Here is a 14,077-nt window from a genome sequence, read left to right as displayed (position 1 = left end):
TCCATCACAAATGTCGCAGTATATAGATATTATGCCACCCTGTAAACATAATCATTTTTAAACATTATGATAGTATTTATTTATTTGAAAATTGATGAGAAGTAAACAAATATTTTTCAGTATTTTAGGAGGTTTCAGTCCTTGACTTTTCCGAAGCGTGAAGTATACGAACAATCAAGGATTTTTGAACAGTAAAATAAAAATGATGAATTAGCGGCTGCATTTTTTTCCAACTTCTCTTTAAGGGATACTTGTAATTTGGAATGCAATTGAGAAGAAATTGCTCATTCATTACTTTTAAAAGACTTTTGAAGCTCATTGGAACAACCAACTAACTTGTGAAAGTGAAAGTTAATAGCAATTACACTTTGATAGGTGTGGATAAAAAGGATTTATGACTTATATATACAATGAAAATGACGTTATCATTTCTTGAGAGAATGCAATCGTTCTTTAAAAGAATTTATATATTTCCTGTCTATGACCATTTTGATAATGTAAGTGCGTTGCTGTACGTATGTCCCGGAAATGATTGAACATAGAAAGACGGCGTCAATTTTATGACGAAAGTTTTGAAAACTTTGAGGTGGGAATTACCTTAATTAGGCATGCAATAAATAAATAAAAAATAATGAGATTAATTTAAAGAGACTGACAAATCCTCATTGGGAGAATGTAATCTATCTCAATGAGTGAAAGTGATATTAACAGTGCTTAGAAAATTAGGAATAAAAGAAATTTTTACATATACCCAAGCATCCCCCCACCAACATTTTTACTGAGTCAAAGAATTTTTTAAAGATTTTAGAGTTATTGTTGGCTTTTAGACAACTTATGGCCCTTAGACAAGCCGATTTAAGCCGAGTTTCTGCAGGAAAGGGTAAAGCCCTCTAAGCACTTGAGGGCAGAAGTCTGACTTCTAGCTCATATGAAGATGACACTCAACCAATCACTTGCGCAACCCCTTTTACAGAAGGGGGGGGGGGCTTTTTCACACATCTCACAGATAGAACAGAAGGTGAAAAACAACCATGCTCGAACCAGGACGCGAACCCGGGACGCCCAGATCACAGGGAAGACGCGCTACCCCTAGCCCAGGACGCCGGCCTTTTAGAGTAATATTGACTATTATAGATCTTATTCTAAAGGTTTATCTTTGCAAGACTGAAATGGATATTTTAATTCTTAATTTCTTTTTTATTCTCTTCTGTAATAAATCGAATAAAATTTTTCAGAGTATTATTATGTTTATATTTATAACGATAAAGGGGTAATCAAAAATTTTTTGAATATGATTAAGAACTACGAAACAGTTTTAATTTCAATGCTACCCCCTCCCCTTTTTCTGATATAAAAATATGAAACTGGATTTTATTTTATCTTTAACCGATTTGCTGATTTGAAGGAAATGTCACGGAGTACTTGAACTCAAGGTTCTTAATCTCCGAACATAACAGGTGAATAGAGTAATAACATGGCAATGAGATTACTTAATTAAGTGGTTGTGCAAGATAAATTAAGGATTTACTTATAAGTTTCCAATATCGAACCGCAATCTTATTTTTGTTTTTAAATGGATTTAAATTTTCTCCATCAATACTCCACTATTTATTTTACAATGAAATAATATAAAAATCGAGTGTGTTTTAAGTTGTTTTCCACTGTTTTCAGTTCATCCTATAAAAACAAATAATTTCACAATCGTAGTTGGTCCTCCTACTTCTATTGAGTTCTCGATTTACAAGTGTTTCGCACGGTTGCTTCCCAACCAGATGGGTCTGACAATACACCCACCTTGCCAAGCAGATGTTCGACATGAGTTAGCATAGAAAGCGAGTGCTCCTTTGATGACGTCAGCGCTAGGTCGTAAAGAATCTCAGCTGGCCGTGCGGAAAAAAGGAAAGAAGTACACACACACACATACACACACATGGGGAAAAAAGAAAACACCTCCCTTGAAACGCAAGTGGATAGACATCAAACTCTTAAATGAATCAAGATTTCTAAATTTATAGCGAGGGCATCACCAGTGGTTTGCATACTCTTTCATCGGATAATGATTTGGGTCAAGAACATATTCTTTGCTGCTGTTACTTGTAAGAAAGATAGGTGCTGAAAAATGCGTTTGGATTCTTAATAATACACATAGTGAAAACAACGCCTTCTCAGATTTGCAAAAATTTATTACGCTAAACTATCATACTTACGCGTATAATTATTTTTATTGCAGATGGTAAATTTCCAAATAGAATTTGTAATAAGATCTATAAACTTAACCAATTTTAAAATATCCCCACTTTTAAATTAATGGTTTTTCCCACTTTTTAATCCCCATTTTTTAATTAATGGTTTTTCCCACTTTTTAATCCCCATTTTTTAATTAATGGTTAAGAATTTCATAATTGTTTACCATTCTGAATCTCTTTGTGAATTAGCAAACATTTTATTTTGTAACACAAGACATAACATCGGTTTGTTTTCCTAGCTTTCATGTTTCAATATCACAAACTTCTGTGGCAAATATCCATTGCAACTTCTTAATTTCCTTTGATCTGAAATGTTTGTTTTAGCTTTATAGAACCAGAAATCGCATTTCACGACGTCTTTGCGTTAGAAATAAAAATTTCATGTTATGCACGCTTATTGACTTTGCGGGGCTACGCTGTTATAATGGTGCATTTAAAAAGCAACTCTTTTACTACAAAAACATTTGGCTGATTCTCAATTATAACATATAAATAGAGATAAAAAAAATAGCCCGCGATTCTTTTTCTTCAGGAAACCTGAAAAAACTGTTCGAACTTAGAATGAATTAATAGATCTTTTTCATTTTAGAAACAGAAATAGATATGTAGTCTTGTTTACATACAACTGAATTGAAATAGTTAAAGTTAAATAAAAGTTATTAATTTTTACTACATCTTTGTTGGTAGTTGAAGATCTTTGGATATTTAAAACTTAATATTATTAAATATATTAATTTTAAGTAAGTTAATGAATTATAAATATAACAATTTCAAAGTATTATTTCTCTATCAACTTTAAATGTCAAACAGTATTTTTACAATATTATTTGGCATTCAAAATATTAAAAATCATAGAGATATCTTAGAATATCTTGTGGTAATAGGATTGTGAATGAATCATTAAATTTCGTTTAATGTATTTCAAAGGCCTCAAAAAAATGCGTGACTTTAGATTTTTATAATAATTCGCAATTAAAACTTCAGAATTGTTTTGAATTATTCTACAGAAATTGACATTTTTAATATTCAGCTGTAATTCAAAGATAATTTAGAATTAAAGTATGATAATTAATTTTATTCTGTCATATTATTTATGGACAATTAATTCGCAATTTTATTCTATCAACAACGCAATCTTTCACGAATTCTAAATATTTATTTTATCCAAGTTTACCGAAATTAAAGTAAGAATTCAAACTACTTCTTCAAGAAGAGATTATATATTTGTCCTTAAATTAGGTAAAAAAAAATTTAAAAAAAAAGACGCTAAGGTTTCATATCTTATTTAATAATTGCTACCGAATACTCTTTTTCTCATTATTCTGTTTCCTGACATAAACTATTTTTCTCCCAAACTTCCTGCGTTTTGTCTTCCACCAAGCGTGGAAATTGATCTGATATTAATAATGTCCGACTGTAGTTCTTATATTTTCTCATTTTCTGTTAACAAAAAGTTTTTCTTTCTGCTCTAACTTTCTTGTTTGATAAAGTATCGATATCATTTTCTACAGGCAGCGATCACTGTTTATTAGATGGTGTCCTAAACGTCGCCGTTTATAAAAGATTTTCTTTCTTTCTGTAATTCAGGAAAGGTATATAAATATAATGCCAAAGTAAACTGAAAACAAGAGTTTTCTTTTTTCATTGGTTTAATCTCTTAATCGTTCGTGGAGTGCTTTACATGGGCATCAAATCAACTCTTCTCAAATTATAGTGTCTTTGATGATTTAATTTCTTTTATAATTCAATATAAAAAAATTCACATAATCTTCGATCACTTCAAGTATTCTATAGATTTTTAATAGGGTAGTATATTTCCGAAATCTAAGGTGCCATCTTAAAGATGCAAAGCAATTAAATATGTTTTATTATTATTATTTATTTGATATTTAAAATCATTTTTAAACATTTGTTTAAATTAAAACTGTTTCCATCCCATACCGCTTGATCAATTCTTTTTAAGTGTCTCTGTTTTTTTATATATTTCTCCTCGGCCAAAAGAGTCCCTCAATTTATACAAAAGAGGCACTTATTATTAATGTTCAAAGTTTAGGCTATCTTAAAAATAAAATGACCAGAATTGATTTAATAAACAGCAATATGTACGATTTATTCTTGATATTGTATTCCAATATTATTCTATATGTAGCGGTTACATAACTCTACTACCTTCTCTTTTGGTACAACAGATGGCGTTACCTTATTGACATCAAGGTATATTTCCCATGATCCTTTTGAGGGATCGTTATAAGATTGTTTTCTAGTGTATTTTCGTGTTCGTGTTGTCTTGTGAAATGTGGAACTTGGAAAATAATTAAATAGCTGTTCCTGAATCTCGTCTATTATTTTCATGACCTCATAGTAAAGTTATAAAGAATTTCGTCACTCAGCACATATAGATTATAGATACCATAGATATTATATTTTATTCCATTTTTTTATAATAGTATTAATATTTCCTAATCAATGAAATATTTTCACATTAGCTTATGTTGAAAGTAAACAACTACTCATTGTGATAACCAGTTATTAAAATGGAAGGCAGCTATGAAGATGAATTTCATAAAATCAGACCCAAACGGAAACTGATATAATTTTATATCAGAAACTGTTTCAGGTTTGCTGCGATATTTGTTATTATTAAACGAATCAGACGAGAATGTTATTTCAATAAAACCTGTGTTCGTGAAAGATATTAAATATTGTACTGTTTTAATATCGATATAGTCATTTTCGTTCTGTTCGATCCAGTAGGCTTCCGAATTTACATAATTTCGCTTTTCACACAAAGTTTGAGAAAATTAAAATCTATTAGGGTTTTTTTTTTCTCTCATTTTACTCTCTAAATTTCTTCTATTGCTTCCGCTACCTATGTGTACTCTCAGGTTTCATCATTTAAAATCGTTTCCTGCCCAATTTGGTAAGCAAAAAGATTTTAATTCCACTACTTCAGACGCAGTAATGTTTTTGATAAGTTGCATTTCCTCTCCACAAAATTCGTATAGATGCATTGTTGGAAAAATAAACAAATAAGACTTTTAAAAACCTGAATATTTTTTTCCCCTCTGACCGGTATCTGAAAAATGAATTTTGATTACTATAGGACTCAGTTGAAAATACTTTTTATTCCAAATTTCGGATCCGAATATTTGTTTGATACAGAATTAAATGATCATATTAGCAGGTTAATTTTGCATACAATTTTAACTTGATAAATTTACAGAATGTAATGATTTAATGTCACAATAATTAAATTCCGTGCCCAAAAATTACGATAACTCAACCATAAATTTCTAATTTATAATGGTTTATAGTTTTTATTTATCTTTGGAGTGACTCACTTTGAAGATTAATTCACACATAAAAGTGGGATGAAATTTAATTAAACTTATGCATTTTAATTTATTTATTATTATTATTATTATACTGATCTTTGGTTTAGCTTGCTAGTTCTTTATTGTATATATTTTGCTTTTTACCTGAAAAAAAGAAATAATCAAAAGATGATTTGTTTAACCATTGAAATATTAATATACCTTCTTTAAACATCTCGCTTTGCTGTCAAGAGCTTTACTCTACCTTCTTTATTGTAGTTACGCGGATGATTTGAACGTCATAGCAAAAAGTTTTAAACGATTGGAACAATATTTCTGAATGAATGAATGACGTTGATTTTTAAATTTATTTATAAGAGTATTTACATCCATGCCATATGACGTAATCAAACATGATTACGTAAGTAGTACGCATTAAAAAAAACTTACGATTGTATTAATCTTCCTTTTTACGTACAATTTCCACCGATGTATTTTTTCACTCCCGTATTGCTTTTATAATGGCCCACATCTCACTAGTGTATGTTCTTTTTTTCTTTGTCTGCATTCCTAGAAACCAATTCATCACTGATTGCATAAATACGCGTATTAAAATGTGGTGCTGTAATAATGCGATATTTGCTCTAGTAAAAGTTGCCACAGAATATAGACAGCTAACGTTCACCAGAGTAAACAGAGTATTATTTCATTCTCTGCTGCCCTACTTCTCAGAGCTGTTTGCTCATCTTTTCTGATGATTCCCGAATGAAGCATTCACAGCTTTTACGAGATATCTGGCGAACGGAATCGAAAGCTGTTCCTAATTAAAAAGGAACGCCAAGTATATGGTGCGAGTCCTTCTGGGAACTTTATGATAATTGTATTATGAAAATCATGAGTTGGAATTTCAAGAAAAAATCGTTTTCATTTGTCTCCAGTGCGTTGAAAGAAATCTTACTTTTAATTTCACGGTGAATTAATGAGTTTCCAGAAAAAAGTGGATTGGTGAGATAGAAATATCTCGGCAACAATTTTCTATATGACCTAAATGAATGACTCCCAGGCGGCGATTCATCATAATTTCAAACAGCATCAGAGTAAACAGTTTTGTTGTGTCTGCAAAATATTTCATCCTTTTTTTCCTGGATCTGCAAAAAAATATTGTTGTTTTTTCTGTACGTGTCCTAGCTTCGGATTTATGAATTTTACGGCGACAGAGTAATTTATTCATTGGAGATATTTTGCTCGGTTGCCGTTACTTCCGTTTTGGCTGATCGAAGTTTAAGCATTCGACCGTTCCCATTTTGCATTTCTTTGTCTGCTGTGAACCATTAAGAAACGATGCATCGCAAGATTAGCTACGACCAAGTGATAACTCGCTATCGCAAGCCGTCCTATACGGGAAGACGGATACAGAGGAGTCAGAGTACTCCGTATGCGCCTGCGTTGCTGTCACATTCGAGAAGAGAGTCTCAAATTAATGGACCATATGTGCACACTGGTAAGTCTCTGATATGTAATTATTTCATTGTTCGAATACTTTTATAGTTCATTCCCATCATGTTTAAAATAATTTGAATGAACTATTTAATTTTTAATACCATCGTTCATTTTTATAAATATAAATTTTGGCTCTATACTCAAGTGATCTTTTATTGTAAAGTTTAGTCTAGCATTCTGCGTCATGTGCGAGGAAAAATATCATGCAAAACATTCGACAGGGCGGACTTTTGAACCCAGAGCTGCCAATAATTGCTTCTTGGGTAGTTTGTGCTTGATATACGAAACGGATGCATACGAAATTTTAATTAGACTAACAATTACAAATTAATCGTAATTTTAACATTCTTCCTCAATAACTTTGCGCAAATATAGTAAAAAACATTTTTTTAATCTTTTAAAATTGGAAATTTAACTAAACCAATTTTATTTTCAGTTTTTTGTTGTTGTCGTAATTTTAATAAATTCTTAATATCATTAAGTACATTTTTCAGGATATTGTTAAAGATTGTTGGATTGGAGCAACATATTTCATAGTAATCTTTTAATAAAAATTGTACAATATTAGAAATGCCATATAATTTGCAAATATAATTCTCTCCAAATGAAAGTTTAAAAAATAAATTATTTAGTTTTTACAAAGAAAAATTGCTGACTAATATAAATCATAAAGAACTTATTAAATTCACTGTAGTATAAAAAAAATTGCTAAATTATAAAAAGATAAAAAGCATCTTATTAAGATATGTACGTGTAAAATAAACAAGAAGATATTGAGTTTTAAACTGGAATCTAAACGATTAAGGCAAAAATACGTCAGAGGCCGAATGCTGTTACTTAAAAGTAAAACCCTGTTATTCACATTCAAAATTATTAATGCAAATCAGAAATTTGAAAAGTAATTTTCGAATTTTTTAAGTAGTTTCTTTGGAACTGAGCATTAACAAGGGCGTGACATATTAGTCATATCTTGGAATACAAGTCCATTTTTTGCTTATTAAAGTTATTAGCAATTATTAAGCATGTATTTGTGCAGTTTTCTATGTATGCTGTGCCATGGAATTTCAAGCGAATTGCTTGCAGACAGTATTTTATTTAACTGGTGCACAATTTATAAACAATAAGTCATGAGTGAAATCTAATTGAAAATAATTATAAATAAAATTTCAAAACTGTAAGGAGGTAATTTTTATGATGCTTAAAAGTAAAATTACATCTTCTTGTGTTGCTTCAAAATTATTCTGCATTGTGAAAAAAAAATGTGTTTTAATTGCCTTTAATTTTTTTATGTTAGGGGAAAATTTTATTAAATTTTTACTTAACTAATACCCGATTGAAAGCTAAGGGGGGGGGAGGCAAATTATATTTTAAATGTAAAGAAAACTGAAATTATAGAATTTGTAAGTGTGATTTTTGGTAATTCGATATTATTTTACTAATGGTGTACCAAAGGCGTTATATATGTGACAAATTAAAAATTATCATTTAAAAAAATTTGATTTTTTATTTTTTATTTTTTGCAAGCATTAGCGGTGCTTTGAAACTAAATGTTGTAAAATAAGATATCTTCATTGGAGAATTCTCTTTGCCATAAGCATTCCTAGACAGGACGAAATAGATACTTGGCTATATACTACATAGAACGCATGCACTGAATATAAAAGAATATATGTTTGTGAAAATTATGCTGTAACGATTATTAAGTAGAATAAGAATCACTTGTAAATATTATATTTATTTACATATCGCATTTAAGTGTTTAATATAAATCAAGAAGACTTAATTATTAAAAGGCCCTTTAACATGTGAAAAATGGATAGGAAAATTGCTGCAAGTTGGTTTACTCTTTACCTCTCAATCTGCATATTATGTGGTTTACTATGATGGGACGTTGATTTTTTTTTTTTAATGAATTTGGCGATTTTTGCGGGTGGTAGTGTTTATTTTGTACTATTTTAGCGTTATAAAAGTTTGTTTTGCTTCAAAGTCTTTGGTGTTTTTATGCTAATATCAGTTCAAGCTACCTCATCTGTTGGTTAGAAACTGTCAACTGTAAAAAAATGATTATGAAACTTATCCAAAAAAAAATTAATAAAACAATATTCATTTTGTTTTCCTGTTTTTATTAATGTTAATGGGTTACAGGTTTAACAAGAATAAAAGTTGTGTAAGTCTGTTTTTATGTATTAAAAATTAAAGTGTCTCTATTTATTTATTCATTTTTATATTTATTAGGAGTTTATAGTTGTATCTGATGACCTGAAAATCCAAAGGGCAGAAATAGCAACTATATTATCTTTATGTACAAGAGACTATTATGATTATTCATTTGCCCATCTCTAAATAGACGAGAAAAGAAATTCATTACGAGAATGAATGAATTAGATTCCTGCAGCATAAACAAGCAATGAGTATGCAAGCATTCGCATACGTCGCTCGCTGACATCCGGTGTCCTTTGCCTACAAATAAACAGAGTAATTAATTGCAGAGTCATCTGTTGATTAAGTTAAAAAAATAACGGAATTATGTAACCGTTGTTTATTTTGATGAAAATTGCTCTACTTTAGCTTAAACGAGATAAGTTATAATGAAGCATACGATTAATATGTTTTTCTGAATACTTGAGTTTAGAATTCATATAAGAAATAAAATATTTATCTTTTAAAGGGAAAAAAGGTGTCTTGGAAAATTTTTAATCTAAACATCTTCTAATTTTAACTTCATATCTAAAATACGCTAATTTTTTGAGTTTTAATTCTTTAAAAAAAATATTTTCTTGTTCAATATATCTTTACCATAAGTTATCAGTGAAAACTGAAAAAATATCATTTTAATAAAGAGCATTATTTAACTTTCCTTTTAAAATTAAAATATTCAGTGTTTTCTCCATTGAAATTCACAACCACAGTTTAGAATCTATGTTACGTAACATCTTTTAATCTGTTTTATCTTTCGAAACTAAGAATGAGTGTTGACATTCATACTGTCCTAGGTCACGATGTGTTTTCAATCGAAACTTCTTAATCTTTTCACACTCTTGGTGAATTTTAAATTCTAATAGCTGTTTTTAAAGTGTCCTTTATTTGTCCTTACACTTAGGTTTTCTATTTCTTTTTAAACAACTTTCTATTGCTTTTAAAAACAACATTTAAAATTTCTAATCGGCAATTTTAGGATTTTCATTATTATTACAGTTCATTTTATTAAAGTATTTTTAATAGAACTATTTAATGATACCAACCATACTGGTATATATATATATGGTAAATACCATATTACCATATATACGCAAACCATATATCTTATTTTATAGCTTTGATATTTCGAATGAAATTAAAATAAATCCTCACGTTAATTCATTTTTCTCACCAATACTTCTGCTGAAAATAATACTATAAATACATCATTAAGTATCGATTGGACTGAATGGTAACTTAATCTAATGGTATGAAAAACTCAATATCTCAATCTGATTGATCAATCACTGAAAACATTTATCATACTTTTTTTCATTATAAATATCAAAGAAATAAATGAGAATAATTTTGTGTAAATATAGTTGGATAATTCTATAAAACTTTTTATTTTCCTTTCATTTTTTTATATATTCATATATGGCGTTCAAAAACTTATCAAAATTTATTTATCAGAATACTTTTTAAACTTTAATTTATAAATTCATAAATTAGCTTCTTTAAACTACGGTCAGTTTCATAATTTAATTATCTGATTGCATTTTAAATAAAATTATAATAATTACAGATATAATATTTTAAGCAGTATATAAAAATAAACAATTAACAATTAAAGCTGCTTCAAAAAATATTTACTGTGCCTTTTAATAGGCGTTGTGCTTATGCAAGTCATTTTTTTGTTGATAATTTTTCTTACGAGATTCAGAGCAGCCTGGTGATAAGGTCTCGGTTCCGATCCTTGATTCCACCAAAGATTCACTATGTATGTGGGACTAATGCAAATCAAATTCGCTGTCGAAGATAAGATATCTTCATGTTTGTGTGGTATGGAATTTTGAAGACTCGGATAATTTCTGATTGTTATTAAACATCCTTGTCAGCACCATATTTTACAATGATGATGTACATTCCACAATAGTCCTAGTACAATTTCTAAAAGGGAATTAATTATCAGTGCAAATGCATATATCACTTTATAGAATATCCGCCTTCAGCGACCAGCTTCTCCCCTATAGCATTAATAACTTTAATTTAGTGATGTCAACCAACTTTGTGGAATCACATCTTATCACAGCAAATCATAGAATTGTTTTGGATTGTACTTACACAATATTATACTAATTGTTTAGTTATGCAAATAACATTGAGGAAATCTGACTAATTTTTGAGGCTAGGGTCAATGTCAAAGTTTTATTTTTTGATATCTTAAAACACAGAAGTGAGGCGAGGCAAATACACTTTGATAACGTATCCAAACATGAAACTGCTCAAATAAAATAAAAAGTAGTTGACAGTATAATAATTGGGACTTCGTGATTAACTTGTGGTTTTTTTCGAAAAAGTGAAGTTGTGTTTTTAAGATTTTATTCAAAAATGATGAGCGGTAGGGAATAGATAACCCCTGATGACATGCTTAGTGGTCATAAGTTTTTATCTGAAAAAAAAAAGTTGACAGCAATCAACTAATAGTTAGGTTTAGAAAACCGGTCATTTGATTTTTCTGATTATGAATATTAATATTTTCTATATAATTTGAATTAAAAAATTTTAAAATAAACAAATTCTTTTAAAGAGATTTTTGAAGAAATAATTTTTTTAAATAATGAGTTGAAATTCAAATTATTTGACTTCATTATTCACTATCTTGTCTGTTGTTGTTAAGTCTTCTCATTTTCCATATTCAACGAGTTCCACTTTCCTGCACAATTGTTTCTGATGCAATGGCTCCCAGAAATTGAGTCAGGCAATTGTTTCCATGCTTGGGAATTGCATTAACCTTCCAAACTGGTGTTAAAAATAAAGTTTAAAATTCCGCTTTGTTCGTTAAAACTGCGCATGCGCTCGAAGAAATTCGGTCTTTGTCAAATGTTTTCTCAACATGAGTTTTCGTCTTTTTATATCCAGCAAACACGATTCTTGCAAAGTGGTCGAGAGTCACGTGCAAAGAATTTTTGCGCGAACGGAGCGTGACGGTACTGTCGTAACTGTTCTCATCGTTTCCAAAAATAAGAGAAATAAAAAAAAGGGACGTGTGAATTTCCTTGAAAATTCTTTTTTTTTTTTCTTTCTTTTTGAAACGCTTCTTTGACCCATTTGTTTGACATTCAATGCCTCACTGCACCTTAGTTTTTGTTGGAGATATTTCGCAAATTGGTATTTTCTAATACTGGTTGTGTCGTTTGAAAGAGTGAGCGCGTCTGGCTTATTTTTAATAGCGTCTTTATTTAACGAAATATCGTCACTTGTTATAAAGAAAATTCGTTATAAAGAAAGTTCTTAATGCAGAAAATTCGTTATAAAGAAAATTCGTCGTGAAGAAACTTTGTTATAATGAAAATTCGCTATGAAGAAACTGTGTTGTAAAGGAAATTCTTATAAAGAAATTTGTTATAAAGGAAATTCGTTATGAAATAATTTGTTATAAAGAAAATTCGTTATAACGAAATTTTGTTATATAGAAATTTCATTGTAAAACAATCCGTCAAATAGTTATTAGTAAATAAGGTAACTGAAAAAAGATATCCATTTTATTAACTTTTAACAAATATCTTAAATACTGAAATTTCTTTATTCTGATTGTGTAGATTTAATATACAGGACACATTTTTCATAAACTTTTCATTTTCATTCATTTTTCACGCCTTTATAAGGATTGAAACACATTATTTGTAGCATTTCGCTTGTAGTCCCCTTCTGAATATCACAAATGCTTTAAAAACATTTTGACAAAATTTTCTAATGCTTCATCATTATCCTCTTCGCAATGGCGTAGCAAAAGTGAGTATATATACCTAGAGCAAAATAAGATATTTTAGCCTCCAGCCGTCACCAATGACTTAGCAGGTGTAAATGAAGCACAGGCATGAAATTTTTTTGCCCTCTTACCGCATTTGCCTTTGAAAATTAACATAAACGTGTTAACGTTATTTTTATAATTTTGTGTATTTGCCCGTTCGTTCTTGGGAACCAAATATAATTAATTCCAGGGAATACAAAATGTATGAAAATCTTACTATTTCCTGAAACGTTGGATATCTGAATAGAAACCAAAATACTTTTACTCCCTATAATATTAGTTCTAAAATTGGTTTTCCCCTTCGCTGAATGCTGCTATTTGAAATCAATGCCATGTAAAGCTGCAAAACTAATGGATATACTGAAATTGTGAAGAAATAAAAAAAAAATAAAAAACCCAGCCGATTGCTTCGTGTATGAGACAAATTTGTTCACCTGTCAGTTTTAATTGACTTACTTGATTATTAAATCCATAAAATGTCTTCTACCAACTAATGTATATTCCTGATCTCACCGAGGCCATCTTATAATGGGAAAGCTACTAGTATGATGGTAGGTCCTCGCTTCCCAGGCGAGTAAAGTAATGGCGTAGGGTTGATTACTTCTATTCCAATGAAGGGACATGCCTCCTATGCAAGGAGTTATACCATGGATAATAATGGCCATTAAGCCAGAACCTTAATTCTCGTCAGAGTGTAAGTCATTAAGTTTATCTCGGGTGCTAAAGTAGAACGAGAGTAGTACTTTTAAAGTTTCGTTAGTTAACAATTTTAAAAATAATATTTTTTAACATTGAATATCATACGAATATCATTAGAATTGCAAAGGGACTTATATATCTAAATGGACTAAACTGCGATACTAAAGGCATTTATGGAAAACGGTATAAAATTTGCATTAAGATTTTTATTCCCTTAAATGTTAGTTTTATGTTAAATATTTTCTCCAAATAAGATGATGATGCTTATTATGGAGCAAAAAATATTTATTAACATATTCGCAGTTAAGACATAATATAACAGCATA

At 29.6% G+C, this 14,077-nt stretch overlaps 1 protein-coding gene across 2 annotated transcripts in view; it reads left to right on the top strand.

The window, feature by feature from the left end:
• Nucleotides 1-14,077, top strand: part of LOC129965756 (monocarboxylate transporter 12-like) — a 135,893-nt gene that overhangs the window by 101,384 nt on the left and 20,432 nt on the right. The window contains exon 1 of one of the 2 annotated variants that reach the window (XM_056079909.1): nucleotides 6,175-7,061. The exons of the other annotated variant lie outside the window; for it this stretch is intronic. Within the exon in view, the coding sequence (XP_055935884.1) occupies nucleotides 6,902-7,061 (160 nt within the window). The 5' untranslated portion in view covers nucleotides 6,175-6,901. Of the gene's footprint in view, nucleotides 1-6,174; nucleotides 7,062-14,077 lie in introns of those variants that run through there. 2 annotated transcript variants of the gene reach the window in all.

This window comes from Argiope bruennichi, chromosome 4 (genome assembly GCF_947563725.1).
Source record: "Argiope bruennichi chromosome 4, qqArgBrue1.1, whole genome shotgun sequence".
Taxonomy (NCBI): Eukaryota; Metazoa; Arthropoda; class Arachnida; order Araneae; family Araneidae; genus Argiope; species Argiope bruennichi.
Note: the sequence above shows the minus strand (reverse complement) of the source record. Positions and strands in the feature narration are given on the sequence as shown.